Source organism: Beta vulgaris, chromosome 5 (genome assembly GCF_026745355.1).
Source record: "Beta vulgaris subsp. vulgaris cultivar EL10 chromosome 5, EL10.2, whole genome shotgun sequence".
NCBI lineage: Eukaryota > Viridiplantae > Streptophyta > Magnoliopsida > Caryophyllales > Amaranthaceae > Beta > Beta vulgaris.
Genome location: NC_079206.1, coordinates 2,300,875 through 2,321,786, shown reverse-complemented (window position 1 = coordinate 2,321,786; position 20,912 = coordinate 2,300,875). Strand labels below are relative to the sequence as shown.

At 33.7% G+C, this 20,912-nt stretch overlaps 2 protein-coding genes across 4 annotated transcripts; one reads left to right on the top strand and one right to left on the bottom strand.

Annotated features, from left to right (window-relative positions):
- Positions 1–1,486: 1,486 nt before the first annotated feature.
- LOC104892158 (uncharacterized) lies at positions 1,487–7,168 on the top strand. Of its 3 annotated transcripts, none has more exons than XR_007274663.2 (8): positions 1,487–1,724; positions 2,635–2,789; positions 3,602–3,819; positions 4,171–4,780; positions 4,858–5,379; positions 5,459–5,596; positions 6,040–6,092; positions 7,029–7,168. XR_007274663.2 is itself a non-coding variant. In XM_010677996.4 (6 exons), the coding sequence occupies exons 1-6, from the start codon at positions 1,540–1,542 to the stop codon at positions 5,563–5,565; spliced, it is 1,797 nt and encodes a 598-aa protein (XP_010676298.2). In that variant the 5' UTR covers positions 1,487–1,539; the 3' UTR covers positions 5,566–5,940. The 3 variants fall into 3 exon arrangements, 1 of the variants encoding a protein (XP_010676298.2); XR_007274661.2 differs by having other exon boundaries at positions 5,459–5,634; positions 6,005–6,092; XM_010677996.4 differs by lacking the exons at positions 6,040–6,092; positions 7,029–7,168 and having other exon boundaries at positions 5,459–5,940.
- LOC104892156 (long chain acyl-CoA synthetase 4) lies at positions 6,975–16,191 on the bottom strand. Its single transcript, XM_010677995.4, has 19 exons — positions 15,844–16,191; positions 14,786–14,849; positions 14,597–14,686; positions 13,970–14,026; positions 13,645–13,693; positions 13,409–13,485; positions 13,179–13,218; positions 13,006–13,100; positions 12,515–12,682; positions 12,295–12,405; positions 12,113–12,200; positions 11,915–11,981; positions 11,657–11,732; positions 11,436–11,553; positions 10,030–10,275; positions 9,807–9,946; positions 9,450–9,632; positions 9,228–9,347; positions 6,975–7,168 (listed from the first exon to the last, which is right to left on the bottom strand). The coding sequence occupies exons 1-19, from the start codon at positions 15,996–15,998 to the stop codon at positions 7,133–7,135; spliced, it is 1,980 nt and encodes a 659-aa protein (XP_010676297.2). The 5' UTR covers positions 15,999–16,191; the 3' UTR covers positions 6,975–7,132.
- Between the last annotated feature and the right edge of the window lie 4,721 nt (positions 16,192–20,912).

Genomic DNA, 20,912 nt, shown 5'->3' with positions numbered 1-20,912 from the left:
TGCATGTTTCTATTTGTAGTTGCAAAAATTTAATAAATTGAGATTTTATGGTGTCATTTTAACCCTTAAAGCTCTATTTTTCAGTCAAAATTTTCATAAAAATGATTATAATATTCTATGTCTTTTTATTGTCAAATATGACCTCAACTTTGACCTTAACAACTAAAACGATTACTAAAACCTAAACGCAAATTAAAACATGTAAATCGAAGTAAAACTCTAGGCTATTCTAACTTAAATTAACACTTTACTTAGTTGAATGCTACAATAAAGAATAAAATCAAATTATAGTGGTACCACGTAGAATATCTGAAAAACAGTGATACCAAATGGAAAAGCCAAAAGTACAATGATACCAAATGGAATATTGCCTTTTAGTTATATCTTCTATAATTATGCTCCATGAACAAGTGAGACTATACATCTAACATCCCTTAAAAAAAAAGTGAGACTATACATTGTGAATCATTGGTTTTATATATAGGAAATAAGAGAATCAATGAACTTGGTCAATATGTCGATAAAGATACACATCAAGTTTAATTTAATTAGATGACTTTGTGACATGAATTTTAAGTCCGAGAAATTAACAATGTTTATCCTTGAATTTATGCGACATTTTTATGTTGTTTTTAGGAAGGAATGCTGAAAATAAGAAGTAAAACAAGGATAGTATTCTATTATTTTCTCGAGAACTAAAAGATCTCTCACTAACCTCAATTAGGAAATGCACAAATTTCACTAACCTTAATAAGAAGTAAAAATAATCGTTCATTGAGTATTAAATTCAAACTTGTCAATAAGATTGTTTATAATTTATGTTTCTCTAACTATGGGAACGAGGAGGAGAATATTTTTTTTTTTTGAGAGAAGTTTTTTTTTAGAGAATATGATAATGAGTGTTTTGAGAGTTGCTTTTAGTAAAATGGAAATGTTTTAGGCTCCGTTTGGTAGGACGTAAATATTTTTCTAAAAATTTGTTTTCCTCTATTCCCAATCTTACATTATCTGATTTGCAAAGGAGTGTAAAACCATTTTCCCTTCAAAATGGAAGGAAAACTTTTTTCCTTCCTTTTCCCTATCTGTCTTGTACACTCCTCTCACCACCTCCTTACTTTCACTTTCATTTTCCTTTCTTTTCATCATTTTTCTTACATGGAACCAAATAACGAAAAACTAATTTTGGAATTGTGATTACCATTGTAAATTATTTTTCATGAAAATCGTTTTACACTAAAAATGTTTTACACCCAACCAAATGATATATGTAGTTTACATTTAGAAATTGCGCAACAGATGACTTGTTTTTTTTTTTTGAACTGAACTGAATGATAATTATGAGAGAAACTAACTAAAATGAACAAAACTTAACTAGACCAAAATTAACTAAATTAAACCAAACTATACTTAATTGTATCGAAAATAAATCCAAAAGAAGAAGGAGGAGTGCCTAGATAGGACTGCTACACAAGCTCCTTTGCAAAGAGAAATCAGATTCTGTGTGTGTGAGAGAGAGAGGAGAAATTAGGAGAGAGAAAGATGGAAAATGGAGAAGTTGACAGCAAACTGGTGAGAAAGTGCATAGAAGCAGCGTGTGAGAGCAGAGAAGCCGTCGAAAAATGGCGGATGCAACGCCGATCTCTTCAACGCCTTCCTTCTCCTCTCGCCTCCGCTCTTCTCCACCGCCTTTTGCTTCGCCGCCTTCTCTTCCCTTCCTTGCTCGAGTTCGTCCTTCATTTCCTCTCTTTTTTTATATATCAAATAATGATAATCGATGATTATACAATTCAGTGTTTGATTTTACCTTTATGTTTTGCGGATTCCATTGATTGAAATCAATTTGTGTGATTGAGTTTGAGTCATGCTTAAATTTCTGTCGATCGACGAATTGATGCTGATTTTTTGCTTAATTTTTTCCTGATTTTGGTGATTGATGATTCTAGGCCTTGATTTTTACTTGAACTTGTGTTATTGGCAGATTTTCCGGTGATTAAGCTTCTCTTTGCTGATTTTGTTGCCTGAATTCATTGTTTTAGAGTTTTCTTTATGCTGTTTAATGTTTATATGAACTTAAATTCTCATTTGAATAGTTTAAGAGTATGTGGAACTTTGATGTTTCCACATTCATTAGACGAGGTTTGGTTATATTGAAAAATTGCGATCCTTGTTGCTGAATTAATTATGTTGAGCACTGATGTTTCCACATTTTGTTGTTGGACTGATTACTAAATACTTCGATTTATCGCCTCAAAACAAAAAAAATTAAAATATAAAGTTTGTTGTATTGAAAGAGTGTGGTACGTTGATGTTTTCACTGTTCGTTGCTGGTCTAGTTACTAACTTGGACAGTATCAAAGATAATGTGTTATATTGAATGTTGATGCTTCGACATTTTGTTGCTGGACTGATTACTAAATTGGACGGTATTGAAGTTAATACGTGATAGTGAAAGAGTATGTGTAACTTTGATGTTTTCTCATTCTATATGCTAGACTTACTGAATCAAATCTTGAACAATAGTGATATTGGATGACTAGTTTTATCTCATCTGTTGAAATGCTGCTTTCGTGGTGGTTCACATTTGTGATTCTTTTAGTGTTTGATTATCTTCTTTTTATGTGGAATTTTGTGTAGAGTGTTCAAATTTAGTGTAGAGGAGGTCGATTTAAGCGGGGAGAACTCGGTGGATGCAGAGTGGATGGCATACTTGGGAGCATTTTCCTATTTGCGCTACCTCAATGTGGCAGACTGCAATAGGATAAATAATCCTGCGCTTTGGCCACTTGCAGGTTTTCATTTTCTTCTTAGCTTTAGTTTTGCTTTCTTGTACAATTGCAGAACTGGTATTGACATTTTGTATTCAACTGAAACTTGAATGCTATGCACTGCACCAACCAAACACCGCCTCCCCTAAGTCCCCCTGAAATTGGAGCCTTGGAGGTCACATGACCAATTGTCATATCCTGGTTATCTAAAGCGAAATTAACTTGTACTAACCTGAACTTTGAATCGTCTACGACCATTGACTTGAACTTGATACTATGACAGAATTAACACATAGTTGCCTCGATATTTAAGCTCAGCAACACAAAAGTTCTCTTTGCTACCCCCAACGCCACAATCATCATTTGCAGCATGAGATTTCTGCCAAAACAGCTATTGCTGAGTGTACAAAAAGAAATTTGTTGCTGTTGCGTCGTGTGTAGAAACTGGACAGCTTTGTGTTACTTTTTCAGTTTTTCTCATAGTGCAATTTCATGTCAATTGTAGTAGTTGACTCAAAGTTTAGGTCATTGGAGATAATTTTCCAGTTCCTGTAAAGGCTAATGTGAATGCGCATAGTTTACCTGATGTATGTTTAGGGAGAATCTAGTTCTTTGCAGTATTGGATGGATTGAGTGCCTTGATATTGGCTGATTGATGTTAACACACGTTTTCGAAGAAAAGAAAAGAAATTTACAGTGCTTGAATTTCTGCATGATAATAGTTTCTATATCGTAAGAAAAAGAAAATGTCCTTTATATTCTGCTAGGCAAATGCTGTCTTGAATTCCTGGCTGATGGAAATGCTGCTCAACTAGGACTCTTTTCTCTCTTTTCAGGGATGACTAGCTTAAAGGATCTTGACCTTTCAAGATGTATGAAAATCACTGATGCTGGTATCAAGCATCTTTTATCCGTTTCGCGACTAGAGAAACTTCACCTCTCACAAACAGGAGTAACTGCTGATGGTGTTGGGCTTCTTTCTGCACTAAAGAACCTATCTACATTGGACTTGGGAGGGTTACCTGTTTCTGATCAGGCTTTAAATTCCCTCCAGGTATGATTTTATTCCTTTTCCTGGTGATGCTTTTACATGGAAATTCTCCAAGCTTATTTTCGTTCTGTATATACATACTCCACGCGTTGGGAAGTCATTTACCATTGCTTCACGTTTGCAGATGTGTATAAGTAACCTTTACTTTCTGGTGCGCATCATAATCATCTAGGTGATGACAGTTTATGATCCCAAATTTTAGGCTGATTGTTGATCAGATTCAGAATGTAACTGTGACTAAGAATCTAATGCAATATTATCAAATAATAAATTTACTCATATTTGCAATTTTGCTTGGGATTTTGATGTCTAACACTTTAGTCATGATTAAATTATCTTTTCTCTGCATTATAGGTATTAACAAACCTTGAGTATCTTGATGTATGGGGGAGTAATATATCGAATGTAGGGGCTGCAGCTTTTAAGAACTTCCCCAAGTTGAATTTCTTGAACTTAGCTTGGACCAGCATCACAAAGTTACCAAATCTGCAGTCTATTGAATGCTTGAACATGAGTGATTGCACCATCCATTCTGTTATGGAAGATAGAAGTGAACGAGCAACTCTGAGAAAGCTGATTGTCCACGGGTCTTCATTTTTGGAAGCCGAGAAAACCTTTTCAAGTATTGAAGCAAGCTGTCTGTCTTTCTTGAACCTATCAAACAGCTCGCTCAGTTACTTTGGTTTTCTGTATCATATGAAAGCATTGGAACATTTGGATCTTAGCTTTACTGCTGTACAAGATGACGATGTAGAAGCAATTTCCTGTATAGGTGCAAATTTGAGGCACTTAAATCTTAATAACACAAAAATCAGCAATGTGGGATTGGAAACTTTGGCTGGACATGTCCCTAAACTTGAAGTTCTGTCATTGTCTCACACATCAGTTGATGATTTTGCCATAGCTTACATTAGTACAATGCATTCCCTTACGGCACTTGACTTGAGCAATACAAACATTAAAGGTATTTTGAAACTCAGCTTGATAATTTTGTACTATATTATGCTGTGTGAAAACCTGAATTGGCTCACTATTTGTCAGGTTATATCCGTCAGATCAGTGATGAGGATGATGCACTCTCCCTAACTGCATTGCAGGACCTGAAGCACTTGGAAATTTTACATCTGGAAAAGACCCGAGTGACTGATGAAGCTATCAATGTACTACCGTGTCTTGAGGAGCTAAGCCATTTATCACTTAACAGCACCATCATAACAGATAAGTGCCTGGAACATCTTTCACAAGTAAAAAACCTGGTGAATCTTTTTGTTCAAGGGACTTTGCTGACTAATGGTGCCCTCGAGTCATTCAACCCACCTATAACACTAAAATTGCTTGATCTAAGAGATTGTTGGCTTCTAACCATGGATTCACTGTCAATGTTTTGTAAGAAGCACTCTGGTGTAAAAGTGCGACATGACCTTCTCTCTCCATCTGCAGTAGACCAAAGTAATTCCCACCAAAGTGCAGCCTCATTACAGAAGGACTCAAAGGCTTCGAAACTGAAACAAAGAGACGGAAAATCATCTGTATCAACCCTCTTGTTTAAGGTGGATGTTTTAGGTACGCATGATATTTAGTTTGCAACTTATAGCTGTAGTCTTTTTTCTTGTCTGATCCTTCATCTGTCATTTTGAAACAGATCAAAGGATAAAATACAGCAGAGAGGAGCTGCTTACTTTGCAGCACATATCACCACCTCTCGTTCCACCTTTGAGCACAGATATTGCAGTTTCCGAGTCGGAATAGTACAATTCTCAATTTTCATCCGCAGCAAAAAGTGAGTATCTCTCAGTTTCCTCTTTAGTTGCAAAGCGACTTAGGAGATGCTTGGATTGGACTTAAGAGGTAATTACATCAACAGCTTTTGTTGATAGGTAGTATTAAAGTGTTCTAGTGGAAACGAATTTGAAATGTAATTTAAAACGGAAGCTTATTATGTCAGTGTCTATGATATTGCAACTTCACCTTCAAACATGTTTCTCTTCGCAGAGTTTCATTACCACTCAACATCACCAAGGTGTGGATAAATTGTAATGATTTAATATAGAAAAATTTTACACTTGGAGGTGCAGGAGCTTTAATAAGCTTTAATAAAAACATAAGGGACTTCTTTTAGTAATATATTGCATATAACATTCATTCTTGTTACCTGTATTTATGACCATTAATTAAAGAGGGTAATCGCGAAATAATAACGAGACTGAAGATTGGTGAATGCAGCGGCTGATGGAAGAGGGGGTCTTCCCCAGTCCCCACCACTCCCCAAATTGAGGGTAATTTTTCTGCATCCTTGCTCGACCGCCATTACTTCCTTCCATCTCTTACTTTTTAAGCTTGGGCTATATTCCGAGTAATTATATATTTTATTTATTAATATCTTATTTTGAATGATAACATCAAGTATCACTTTGTTTGATGGTGTATGCGAATTACGTGGCATGAAACACTATAAGAGAAAACACTACTTGGAATCCTTCCTTGCTTAAAAACCCATTTTTTATATATTAATTAATATAGATATTTTTCCCCTGGCTTATTTCCCGATTCAAAACATGTCTTCTTTCAAGCTAATAAATCCCTTGGTGATTGAAAGCTTATGAATCCTCATAGTAGGGGGTTGTACCCTAAAAATTATTTTCTTTAGATTGGGTGTATAACACTTGATGCGGTTAGTTTCTCAACAACATCATCTGATTAACATTTTCCTAAAGCACTACTTTTGTTTCTCAATACATTGATTTTTACGCTTGTCAATATAATAATTTGACAATTAATGTATCGGATAAAGTATTTATAGAAACTATAAAAAATTAAAATATTCAGTAAAACAATATCAATAATATTTTATAATATCAATTTTGTTTTTATATATTAGTAAAATCTTACGGTTAAAGTGAGATATGAAGGTGTATAAATAACGTATAAGTCAGAATGTTATTGAGATATAAATATATAATCTTAAATGGATCACGTACTAGCGAATTTTAGGCCGCAATAATCATGCTTTGTCCAACATTCAAATCAATGCCCACGCATGACAAAAAATCAGTGGATAGACATCTTATATAATGTATGCAATTGACCAATTTCATCTTATTTATAAAATAGATGTGTTGTCTTACATGGAAAAACAAAAAAAAAAAAAACAAACGGTAAAATTAAATTTCCACTATAATATAATTGAAAAAACCTGTAAATTTTATCTGCAGATGAACACATAAACGTCTGTACAATGGGTAAGAGGACGCAATCAAATAGCACAAAGTGAGTTGAACTGAAAGTTAACAAAATTGCTGATCTTCGAGTGTGTGGATTACTTTGTAGCCTTGTACATGTCATCAATAATACTCTGCAACAATTCACAGGGCATTAAAGTTAGGTCACTATGTTAAAATGTACTTCATGCGTTAATGAATATTTTTCGTTTAAAAATAGTTGCATCATTTTATGTTTTCACATTTGCAATGTATTATTTTAAACATTAATCTCTAATTATCAATAAGTAAAAATTGTAAAAAGTTAATACTAAAACAATACACATTAAAACGAATCTAACAAGATCTCAGATGACTATATTTTTCCTAAAATATAAATTACCAAAGACAATCAAAGTGCAAAATATGAATAGTAAACACTATATAGATGGTGCAAGTATTTCCAAACGAAGGAAGTATAAATGTATGATGGGCCTGTTCTCCCCAGTTTATTTTCAGTTCAATTCAATTCAATTCAGTTCAATTCAATTCAATTCAATTCAGCTCAGGACAATACTTTTGCTCTCGCATATCACTATTTATTTCAGTTCAATTCAATTAGCTATTTTATGCTGAAGAGAGCAGACCCCTAGTTTGAGATGATGTAAGGAAACTTTATGCAAACAAAGAAATTTCTGTTTTTTTATAAAAAAAAAGCTAAAACGACAAATTTAAGAACTTAAGCAACACTATTTCTAAACGGAGGAAGTATGAATGTATGGTGCAAGGTCACCTAGTTTGAGATGACGGCAGGAAACTTTATGCCAACAATGTTATTTTTTTTTTTTTTTAAAAAGCTAAAAAGGACAAATTTAAGAACTTAAGCAATCTAATCCGATCTAAAAGAGTTCTTTTGATTCATGAAGAGCTATGTAACTACTAACTACAACAACGGGAAATCTAAGGCAGAGAGGCATCCCCATTAAATGTAATTGTACATAAAATTATGTATTGCTTTACTCGTTACACATATCAGCATCAATAAGGGTGTGCTTGGTCAACTTAGTTCAGATTAGTTAAGTTGAGTTTCAATAAGTTCCATTCACAACTCACAACTACAATAAGTTCTAATAAATTTAGATAATTCGGTCACGTAGGAGTATAGAAGAACACACACTTAAAATCAATAGAAATCAAGTAATTAATTGCCATGGGTTCAAGCCAACACCAGACCAACAGAAATCAACTTTTTCATTCGCACTTAATAATTTCTATCAGTCTTATCTTTTGAGATTCCATTTTTTCCATATTGGTGGGAAGGTAAAAAAGTAGGACACTGAAAAGTACAACTTTTGCACTTAGGCTATGTTCAGTTCACCTTATTTTTGCTTATTTCAGATCTAATCAGATCAGATCAGATCAGAAAAAATAAGTTCAGATCAGATCAGTTCAGATCATGCTTATATTTAAAAATCATTATATCTTTCATTATATATTAGTAAAAATTATAATAATTGAATATTAATAAAGTACTCACTGAGACGAATCAAACAAGACCCTACATGACTATATTTTTTCTTATATATTGAGAAAAATCTAAAAAATAAGATCGTGTAATCAGAAAAAATAAGTTCAGATCAGATCAGATCAGAAAAAATAAGTTCAGATCAGATCAGATAAGTTCAGATCAGAAAATTTCAGGTGAACTAAACATAGCCTTAGTTACTTCCTCCGTCCCAAAATATAATTCCCATTTTTATTTTGGGTGTCCCAAAATATAGTTCCCATTTCCCATTTCCATATTTAGTTCTACATTTTTACGTAATTTGTCTAGAAAAACCATATCCTATCATTTATTTGCTTCTTGAATTTTGTTTTTTCCTTTGTTTATTCAACCAAAATGTTACAATTAATGCTCTTTCACCAATTATTCTCCATTCTCTCTCCTAAAATCATATTTTCCCATACAATATTTATTTAAATAAAGAAAAAACTTTACTATCCCTCTTAGATTCTACTTGCATAAATTACCATGAAAAAAAAGGAAATGGAAACTATATTTTGGGACGGAGGGAGTACTACATTATTCAGTGGACCTCATTTTCCATTTGATCAACAATCACCACATTTTTGGGAGGAAAGTGGGAAGTGGATGGGGGTTTTATTGGTGACCATAATATTTGCAATCCTTTCAATGAGGCAGGTGAATTTTACCTGATAGTACTTGAGCATTTGTGGCCTCTTCTTTTTATAGGTTGGGGTAAGAAGGTCCCTTTCAATATCAAAGGGCATGGGATCCAGATGAATGGATCTGATAAGCTCAAAGCCTTTAAGCTGCGGACAACAAAATCCAAGTCAGAAAATTGCAAAATGTTCACATACATAGCGAATTAGCGATCAGAACGAAGGGGGTATAAGCTGGCTGACAATAATCACCTTCTTCTCCTTTCCAATCTTTGCGAGCTCTCCGAGTATGTATTCTTTTGCTTTGGGGTTTTCACACAGAGTCTTGAAATCCCCGTCTATCTCGTTTGCTTGAGCCCAACGCTCAAGTGCACCCTGATTGGGATTAGCAACGGCAACAAGGAACGATTGGAAACTATTCCCATAAATCCAAATCTGAAAACGAGAAAGAATTGTCAGTTTACTGATGAAACGAAACAATATTTTGAATACGATATCTAAACTTAACATCACCGTGTGATATACTTGCATAGTTTTTTTCCGATAAGACCAAGGAATATTTTTCAGCAGAGAGTGTACATATCGAAACAAAAATTACTATTTACATACCGAATCAACGGCAGAGCAAAGGCCAAAGATATTCTCCAAGTTCTCAACTGCAACATACTCGCCTTGTGAAAGCTTAAATATGTTCTTTTTACGGTCAATGATTTTCATACTTCCATCTGGCTGCCACTCTCCAACATCACCTGGTAGATCAGATGCATTTACATCAGCAAGCTAAAATAGAAAAGTTTGCAAACCATAACCAAAAATAAGTCTGTTCAAGAACCTGTGTGGAACCATCCATCAGTCATGACTTCCTTAGTGAGGTCTTCTCGTTTGTGATATCCCTTGAAGAGGGTTTTTCCCTTGATACAGATTTCTCCACGCGGTGTGCTAGCATGAGCGTCGTATCCCATTTCAGGGACCGACTCAAGGCGTACATCTATATTTGCTACTGGAGGGCCAACTGTCCCAATCATCTGAACCTCGTTGGGCAGTGAAACAAATGATCCCGCACAGGTTTCGGTCAAACCTGCAAATTTTATTAAGGTTCAGATAATATAAGTCAACAAAATGAGAAGACTGCCTACAAAGCACAGAATATGAGAATAACACTAAACAGTTACACACTAGAGAGCCTAGTGGTAAGAATCCTATATATTTCTAGCCAAGTGACTAACTGACTACTAATGCTACTAAATCTTGAATTAAAAAGGTGTCTTCATATGATTATTTATCAGCAAACAATTTCAATAAAAATCATAATAATTGTATGTGCAAAATTGTGAAGTTTCAGACGTTATGAACCGGAATAAAGTAGGCAAGAACTATTTGTGTTGAAGTAAACTGAAATTTTATTCTGTTAAGTTAAAAGAACACACCTTAAATATATACTATGTCCTGTACTGGCAGCAAGAACCTAAATACCCAAGCCCACACCCAAAATATAAGGAAAAGAAAGGTATGGAATCAAACCATTGCCATTCCACACATAAGAATAGTCATGCTCACGTCTTAAAATGAGAATATATTACCTAGTAGAATATTTGGTCACTGCAGCATAACAGGTCAAAGTACATGTTTATAGATTTAGGCATAACTACAGTCATAATGCTGTAGATGGAGAATTTGCTCTCCACATTTCCCACATCCCAAAACTTAAGAACCACATAAAGTAAAAGAAGAGAAGGTCAATTTTGAATGATACAAGTACAACACAACCTTAAATGAAAAAGAAAATAATGAGCACCCCAGCAGAGGAGAAAAGATTAAAGATCAATGAGAAAGGTTTACAAAAAATGCCAAAGAACTGCACAAGAAAGATAAGTGAGTACCTATCACTACTATTTGATTCTGCAAAAGCCCAAAACAAACTACTATTTGATACGAGTCTTCATGTTAGTTCTGCTCTGAGTTTGACCTCTAACGTATATATGTTCTTATCATAATAATTTAATAATATTAAGAAAAATTATGTTCATAAGTTCCAAAAAGTTCAAATTGATTCCCGTTAATTTTAGACAAACGCTGTCCAAGTTCAACTAGAATAACTTATGATGAGTTCAAATAAGTTTTTTCTTCAAGTTCTGATAAGTTTAGGTAAGTTCTATAAGTACAAATAAGTGAATTTTAGGAGAAAAGAACAAAGCGATAAGGTAGTAGATGCTCTTCTAAAAACTCAAAATAGCATACCATAGCCTTGTAAAACATAACAGCATGCTACAACACGTAAGAATGTTTCTACATGACTAGCTAGAGGGGCAGCTCCAGATAGTATTAGTCTCACTTTCCCCCCCAACGCTTCCTTCACCTGTGTCAAATCAAAAAGATTCAAGTAAGAAGAAACTCCAAAACACAATAATTCAATAGAAAGGAAATATATATATAAAGTAACAAAGCAATAGATTGAATACCTTGCTAAATACAATTTTGTCAAATATGGGAGCTGCGTCTGAATGCTTGGTACCCTTCTTCATGTTGTTGAATTTGCTGAACATCATAAGTATGACAACAGTCAAATTGATAGCAAAAAGAAATACAGATTCAATGCCTAAAAAGCAGCTAATCCTTAATAATTAGATGAAATCTATAACATCCTAGCATTGGCTAGTGAACAAAAATAATAACTAAAGCAATTCCAATGATTATAATTTCACTTAAATAGTAAGTACCGTGAGTATGCAAAGCCAAAAAGTGTACGTTTCAGCAAACCACCTGCACGAAGTTTCTCTTGCAAACCTGCAAGTGAAGCAGTCAGGAACTTGTCAATTATAACTAAACTCGTTGTAATTCTTCTTATGGCCCCGCAAAGGAAATTTAAGTAAATAGACATAACAGAACAATTAAAATTCTCTTTTCAAGTTATGTACCTGAATAAATTCTGTCCAAAACACGAGGAACAGCACAGAAAACTGTCGGCTTTAACACTCCAATATCCTCAAGTAATAACTTGACATCCTAAAATTTAACACCATGCATTAAAATTTCTGTAACATAAGCCATGTACATTTCAAAATTTACTCTAGAAACATCATTGCAAGCAGTGACTTACCCCTCTCCAAAAGCCTATACGTGCACCATGAGAGATAAAGCACTCCTCAATCACCCGATCAAAGATATGAGCCAGAGGCAGGTATGATAGATACACATCATGCATGCTCAACTGCAAATTGTTACAAAACAGAATACAAAGAGACGTCTGAGGTAAGTATAAACGAAACATGCAAGATCTTATTGACAACAAAATTTACTCAGGAATCTATATTAATCACCTCTTCTTTCGAACTTTCCAGGAAACGATTTACGCCGGCAATTAAAGTAATAATATTTTCATTAGATATGAGTACACCCTTTGGTTCCCCAGTTGTTCCGCTCGTATACATAATGGTGCAGATATCACTCTTGTCCTTCTTCGCTAGATCATATTGTTTATCACCTCCCTGCAAGTAGACAGGTAAGATTAAGTAAGTCACCTTCACAAGCCATTGAAAAAGATGAAACACAACTGCAGAATAGTATCAAACTATAAGCAGACCCAATATGCAAAAGCAAAAGAAAACAATAACAATAATAATAATAGACATAAAAGTCATAAGAATTTTCAAAGGTAATGGTGTTTAATAAAAAAAATTGCATAGAACCACATAATTACTTGAGGTGGTATATAAAGATCCATATACTCCCTCCATAATTATTATGCAAGTCAAGTAGTCCGTGGACAAAAGATTAAAACATTCTCCAGCATCAAAATATGCCCACCTACCAATTGCAAAAAGTCATCCCAACCATACATCATCATGCCAAGTTTTTCAACAGCTTCTTTCTGCTCATGTGTGATCTTCCCAAAACTAACCACAGCTGCATAAAAGTCGCATATAAAAACTCCATAAAAATAACATAGAAAGCTTAACACTATATAAAACAGACGTAACTTACTTTTCAAGTATTTCGATGTGTTTTGCAAAGCTTTAAGCAGCTGAAAGTGAAGAACAGAAAAATGGTAACTCGTTACAAGACTTCTCAGGGGGGAGAAAACATTTCAAAGTATGTAGCAATAAATCCTATCATCATGAGAAAGCCTTCAAGGAATTACTTGTACAATGTGAAATAACAAATTCTCCAATAGTTAAGTTTACAGCTCACATAGCCAAAGGCCACTAATATACCTCAGGAATCTTTTTTTCTTCTACGAATGCAATTGAAACTTCTGCATGGGAAATGATAAATTCCACAGCACCAGCACCTACAGAAAACAGATAAAACAAGAGAGATGAAAACACGGATGACAACAAGATCATGTTAAAGGAAAGTTCAAAAGAACAATGATATAGTATGGCATATAACCCTTTTAAGGTTTATATTAACTAACATTGGAGTAAATCTTCATAGAATGAAAGCTTACCTAAAGTGTCATACAAAGGAACACAATAGAGTCCATGGGCATTGCAGGCCTATAAAAATGCTCTAATATTAATAAGATTGATGTAAACATAAACAATTAGCATTGCATACAAAGCGCTGTTTCTGCCATCATCTGATTCCCTACAGCAGATGTAAGTGTGCAAATCAAATATAAGCACAGTCCACGAGAAGGACTATTTTCCCTTGAGATCTCATAATGCATCAGAACCAACATCCAACAGATATAAAGAGTAAGATAGATGGCCGTCAAACCACATAAAAGCATGTTGTATAGGAAGGGAATGGATAGAAGAAGAATTATGTACCTCCATGCTCATGATCCACTCAGCACAATTTGCTCCATAGATACCACAACGTCCTCCCTGAAAGCAATATGTTAATATATACATTATAATAATTGTAAAAGAAATGCAAAAGGACATTTGCCATGCGCAGGGTTAAACACAATATGATGAACAAGCAGATTGGTAACTTCGGTGAATAAAGAGAGCAAGTTTTAGGTGACAGAAATTATGAGGGCACCACTGTATGAAATTTGGGACAGAAGACCACAAGTCTATCAAAGGTACAAGTTAGCGACATTGAGAAGATAAAAGCTACACTAGTAGACTCTTCATGTTACCTCAAGTACTCATGTTAGGCTCCTCGACACTCCTACATATGAATGCTAGACATTTCTTTTCGGACCAAACCACACAAAAATGTTTATAACATAGCCAAGTCTGACTTGAACGCAAATCATTATCTGAAACTATCAATTGAAACTGAGTAATATTGGATAAAACAATTCTTTCAAAAATCCAGATGAAACCATTAACAGGGGAGTTATAACTTTATATCATGTAGATATATTAAATCACAAGCTCCTCAGCACATGAAATCTACCAAAGCATACATAATGTCAACAAAAAATTGTGCAAGGGACAGCTTACCTCTCCAACACCACAATGACGTATAGAATTCCCCAATTTTATGACCACGTCGTATACCTCCTTATAAGTTGTCCACACATATTCTCCAGGCTGCAAAGATAGATCAAACACGTGAATTCAATTCTAAGAACTGCATATACCCTACTTTTCATGTCACATAGACTTCATTGGAAAACAAAATTAGTGTACCTTCCCATCCACAATCTCACGATGACCAAGCATCGGATTATTAGGATATTTCTCCACAGTCATGCTGCATCAGAAACGTGGAAATTACTTCAATAAAACAGATTTCTTGGTTGCTTTTTTTACATAGAACATATTTTAAACTTTCGTTAGCAGAATCGACACGTAAGTTCCATTTTCCCATGTACACCTAAAGCTAGGTGTACTCAAAGCTATTTTGGCTACTCGCTTGCTCAAACAAATTCTTCTTTAAAAAAAGTCCACCTAACTCTTGTATCCGAGAACACCTAAGAATTTGTATAATGATGTGTAAATGAATGCTATATCCGGTCAAGTACCTGCCTAGTAGTATCTTAAATAGAACTCAAAACATTACACAGGAAGTACTGTTATATAGACGACGTTTTCAACTGCAAGGATGATAAACCATTAATTAAAATTAAAGCTGCAAAAATTGCCAACACTGCAAGATGGATTTACTCTTTGTTCGTCTTAGGTACATCCGTACATAGTTCGAAATTAAATGCATATTGTACACCAAGCCTAAACCTCCAAAGAGTTGTCACAATGGCAAATTCTCTTACTATTATATTATAAGTCAACCAAAATCAAGAGTATCAAAATGAAAATCTATTTCACCAAAAATAAAATTAAAAATTTGATCCGAAAAACAATTACAATTTCCAGACGAAGAAATACAGAAAAAAGAAAGAGAAAGTAAGAATTCATCCAATTGAATATGACTGAGACAAAACTACTGATTAATAATAGAAACACACAGATTCGAAATTAAAGCTCACGCAAATTCAGTTCTAATTTGATAACTATACAAATTTCATGATAAATGATTCAGAACAAAAAAAATCGTCACTGAATTCGGAAAAACAAAAAGAACAACACAAATCTCAATCAATCGTAAGCGAAAAATCGATCAACTTCGCAAATTCTTAACGACTCAGTCAATACAAAAACGAAAGTCAAAATTGACGAACTTCAATCAAAATAATGAAAAAAAAAATGAAGAAACTCAAACGAAAAAGAAATGGAGGAGAGAGAATAACCGAAAGATATCCCAGCATGTCTCCATTCCTGCAGGTGTTTGAGGAAATCCATCTTTAGCGAAGATACTGCGATAAGCAGGTCCGATAGAAGGAATTTCGCCTTGTTCTGGCTTCGCAGGTTCGATCTCGTAGATGTATTTCTTAGTTTCCGCCATTGTTGAAAGTTTCGAGGTTTTTTTTCTCTCTATTTCGGAGGAGTAATTCCAGAAAGTGCGAAATAAATCTGGTGGTTTTTAGTCCAGAGAAAGGAAACGAGGATGGAGAAGGAAAAGAGGAGGAAGAAGTTTGTATGTATATAAGGGAGTTTTTTTTTTGGTGGCAAGTGGACAAAGCACGAGAAAGTGACAGGAAAAAGAGAGAGAGAAGGCGGAATATTTGCGTATAGGACGAGAGAGAGAGAGGACACAGAACTAGTACTTCATTTATCAGCGTTACAGAATACAGGGTGAAATTTTTACCTTTACGAAAGTGATAAAACGCTTATTGTTAGTCCCGTTGTTTCAAAATATAAGTCACGTATAATATTCGAGGTCGAATTTTGACGGTTAATTACTCTCGATTCATGTTGATAGAAAAATAAAATAAGAAGTTATTATAGTTTTTATTTGTTATATTATAAGAGTATTTGTGGTGAAAGCAAATTTTCGTAAAGTGCAATGTCTTATATTGTTGAAACGGATAGCGTGTTTGCTAAGGGTCCTATATGTTCAACTTATTTTAACTTATATAAGATCTTATAAGATCAAATAAGATTAGATAAAATAAGATAAGATGTTATGTTAACTTATCTTCACTCATTTCAGAAAAAAATAAAATAAAGATAAAATCAGATAAGATTTATAAGATAAGATAAGACAAAATAAGTTGAACAGAACAGACCGTAATTAAAACAATATTGTCATTTCAGCATATTTACATACATAAATAGCAGTTGATTTAATTATAACAAGTGTTTCAAACGCATAAATACGGGTCATTATTTATTTGGGGGGAAATTTCAGTGATACACACAAATGGATGTAACTTTTTACTTTTTGACAGATATCACATGTTTATTTTTTTGATGAAAGGTTGTCTTTTATATTTTTATTTAATCAAAAAGTTAGTTTTTTTTTTACGTAAAGGTATCTTTTTAAAAAAAAAAAAAAGTGAATCATTGTTGTTAGTAGGTAGCGTGTCTATTAATAATTAGCGTTTTACCGCCTCTCTTTCCTCGGCCTCGCAAATACTCCCTCCGTTTTTTGAATTTGTACATGTTCCTTAAATACTTGTTTCTTTTGAATTGCTACAACTTTCTTTATTTGGAGTATTTGGCCCACCAAAAAGTAATAAATTTTTTTGTTAATCACTTTTTCCACCAAAAAATGCTCTTTTTCACCTTTTCTCCTTATTTATATTAAACGGGTCAAAAATACCCTCAAAAAAAGTTTGAAAGTGACATTGCTTAAAATTTTGTGCAAAACACAATGTAGCAAATAATAATAAAAAATTGAGGGACTAATATATCATATCTTTAATTGATTACTATATCATATCTTGGCTGCATCTTATCATATCAAGTGGTTGTTATATTACGTTACTCTAAAGTTTTATTAAAACTAAATTCAGTAAAATAGGTTTAACAAAATTAGCTATTTCATTAAAAAGTGACATATATCAGCAAGAGAAATAGAGAAAAAGGATCCAGAAAAGAGAGAAAAAAGACCCAAGGAGGAGAAGGAGATGGGAGAGGAAGATGGGGGTTTTGACCAGTTATGGATAAATAGTGTCCATAACGATATGTAAACATACTTACTCTAAAGTACTAGACCAAGAAATCAATCAATTATAAGAGTTGAAATCTAAGTAAATAGATTATTATATATTTACGTACCCTGGACCCAAGACCTAATAGAGCTAATTCTGATTTTCTTATCCACGTCGACGCTTCATTTGTGAGTACCTTGGTGACTATATGGGGGTAGGAGGGGTGGTGAGAAATAACCAGGTGGAGTGGGTGCTGGAATTTGGAAGATGTAGTTTCACTTTTGACATCCTTTCTTCGGAATTATGGCACATTCATGAGGGTTTTCTTATAGCGTCCATGGATAATTAAGATCATGCTATCATTTTCTCGGATTGTACTAATACAGTGTAAATTCTTTGTAACCCTGAGGGTAATTATGACAAATATATGAGCTAGTGTGATTTTTGAGTGTGTAAAGCTGTGGAGGAACATGTCGGGAGCAAAGCTTTAGCATTGTGGCAGAAAACAAAACAAGGTTGCGGATATGTTAGCTAAGAATAGCCGCTATGGTCGTAATAGAAACATTGTAATTAGGATTTTTCTCCATCCACCTAATTATTGTATGGATGCTTTATTATCGGATTGTAAAACTATTTTCAATTTCGTAATATAAGTTGGTTGCTTTTTATACCAAAAAAAAATAAGAATATTTCATATATGCACGTGGTGTGCATAAGCATTTATGAGAAGTAGTAAATATGATAGCATGTGTACTGTAAGACACCTAACATTATACTTTCTCCATTCTATTTTTGATGTTTTCACTATTGTACAACCTAGTATATTTGAAGTGAGGCTTTCTTTTTTCAAGCAGCTTGATGCACTAGTTGTTTTTTTTCCTCCGATAGGTCTGGAGCTTTATGCCACTCAAGCACATTCAAGTCTTTCGAATCAAAAGATTAATCCAGTGACAAGCGATTACGCGAATGTATCGGCTATTTTTTCGTTTGTGCGATTATTTCGAATTTCTTGTACCGACCAAAAGCGCACAAGAGAAAAACGGATCCTTACCAAGACGACTTATTTCTTAGTAAGTGCAAGAGAAAGAATTTGAGGACTTCTACCGAAACTAGATAAGCCGTTGTTATACAATATGTGTGCGTTGGTACACACAAGATGCTCAATCTTTTGGATCAAAGTGGCACACGTTTCACAATACATGCACCATTTTCTTATTTTGGATGTTTCACAATACATGCGTCATTTTATCTTTTTGATGTTCCACAATATATTTCCTCCTTGAACATAATCACATGGGTTTAAAATGCAATCACAACCATCGGTTTCATCACCCTTGATTTGTGTGTCATATAGAAATGGTGCATGTATTGAAAATGGAAGTAATATTTACTTTCACTAGATTTTTGTGAATAATATAAAACACAATTTTTGACATATAAGGTGTTGTTGGATTAATCTTAATATATAATTACAAGATTGCAACATTTTATAATTTTCACAAATATATAATTAAAGATATATATTAATGATTAAAGTCGTGTATTGGCAAGATGACAAGTATGAAAGTCAAAACGTTTTAAGAAAAAATAAAGTATTTTGATACCAAATATGGTTACGTGGCAATTGACATGAAATTTTCCAATGAGGTATGTGTTGCAATTACTTATGTGAAGTAAATGTATGTCGTCCCGCTATAAAATGTCAGTATATGGTCATCAACCTAGGTCAAATAATTATGTTGTATAGTATTCAAAAACTTGAGAAATTCAATGACTTGGTCATTTTGAGTATTTTGAATAGTTATCTCAACATGTTATATGTCATACCAAACTAAGCGTAGCCTAATAATAAGAATTATATCCTCCAATCTCGAGGTAGGGGAGTTCAAACTTCATTAGGGACACTTTAAGAGGGGCTTTCCTTTACCTTTATCTCCAACTTTCGAAAACGTATAACCACTAACCGAAAGTCAGATCTTTCATCTTAAACAAAAATGTTATGCATCTTAAAATTAATTCATATAGTCTTGTTTATTGAAATGAACTTATATAGTCTTGTTTATTGAAATGAACTTGTATAGTCTTGTTTGTTGTAGCTAATGAAGAAGATATACCCCCTGGCCCCTGACCAACATAAAATATACAATTGAGACATTGCATTGAATTTATCTTCCAAATCCTGCCAACCATATCATAGTTATACCGTATTTACCGTACCATACTACCATAGGCCCACGGCGCCAAAAACGTTTATAATGTAAAATGATCGCGATATCTTCTTAATTAATAGCCTGGAATCTTCTACTACTCCCTTCGTCCTATAATATAATGCCTACTTCATTTTTGGTGGGTCAAACTTTAAAATCTTTGACCGAATATTCTCATTTGTATATATAAAAAAAACATATTCATGTGGGATATTGTTAGATTCGTCTCAATGTGTAGTTTCATAATATCAACTTTTTATATATATTTTTTATTAATACGGAATTGAAAATATTAAAGGTCAAAATTACGTCTTGGAGACCGTGTAAAAAAAAAACAAGCACTCTATTATGAGACGGAGGGAGTATTAAAGTTAAAGAACAATTTCTTCACACGATAGGCAATGGCTTGAAAATCAGACCAATAGATTTCTCATAAGTTTGGCAAATGGATAAAAGTTGAGCTCCAAGTCTCCAAAGTATACAACTGTACTTATAGAGTTGATAGTCTTATACAAGACCTATATATGCTCCACTAATAGTTTTCGTCTAATTTTTCAAAGACTTCATTGTTGAGCTATTATGAGTTTTGATGATGATAAACTAAAGTAATAACTAACAAAGTTTATAAGTTTTATGCATGCAAGGTTCATTAATTAATAATGGTACTTTATAAAGATAATAAGTGAAGTTTCGGAAATGGAACTCCAAGAGAAGAACAAAGTTCTTGAATTGGAACCATGAAACCGTTCCTTTGAATAATGGAACTGTTCCTATAGAACTATGTTAGTGGAACAAGTATGGGAAACAAGTTGTCTAAACGAGTTCCAGAGGTGGAGTAATGGATAGCATGAAGCAGATGTTAATGGCAAAACCCTTATTACGGAGGATAAAAAGATGATTTTATAACCATTAAGCCAACCTTGATAAAATAAAATAAAATTATGGAGCATATATGTAGTAGCATTTAGCAGAGATCTGTATGGTAAACATAAGGGGGTACCTATTTGTCTAATGCCCTAATCTCATAACACATTCTTTTCTCTCATTTCTTGAGCAAGTATGGATTAATAATCCCTTTATCCCTAAATGTTTACTTCATAGTCTTTTGGTCACTTT

Excerpts from the sequence above, each read along its gene's own strand:
- LOC104892158 (XM_010677996.4), top strand. The coding sequence starts at position 1,540 with ATGGAAAATGGAGAAGTTGACAGCAAACTGGTGAGAAAGTGCATAGAA. Across the intron at positions 2,790-3,601 it reads TGCGCTTTGGCCACTTGCAG|GGATGACTAGCTTAAAGGAT; the intron begins GTTTTCATTTTC and ends CTCTCTTTTCAG. Across the intron at positions 5,380-5,458 it reads GTTTAAGGTGGATGTTTTAG|ATCAAAGGATAAAATACAGC; the intron begins GTACGCATGATA and ends ATTTTGAAACAG.
- LOC104892156 (XM_010677995.4), bottom strand. The coding sequence starts at position 15,998 with ATGGCGGAAACTAAGAAATACATCTACGAGATCGAACCTGCGAAGCCA. Across the intron at positions 13,101-13,178 it reads CACATCGAAATACTTGAAAA|CTGTGGTTAGTTTTGGGAAG; the intron begins GTAAGTTACGTC and ends ACTTTTATGCAG. Across the intron at positions 11,554-11,656 it reads ACAAAATTGTATTTAGCAAG|GTGAAGGAAGCGTTGGGGGG; the intron begins GTATTCAATCTA and ends GATTTGACACAG.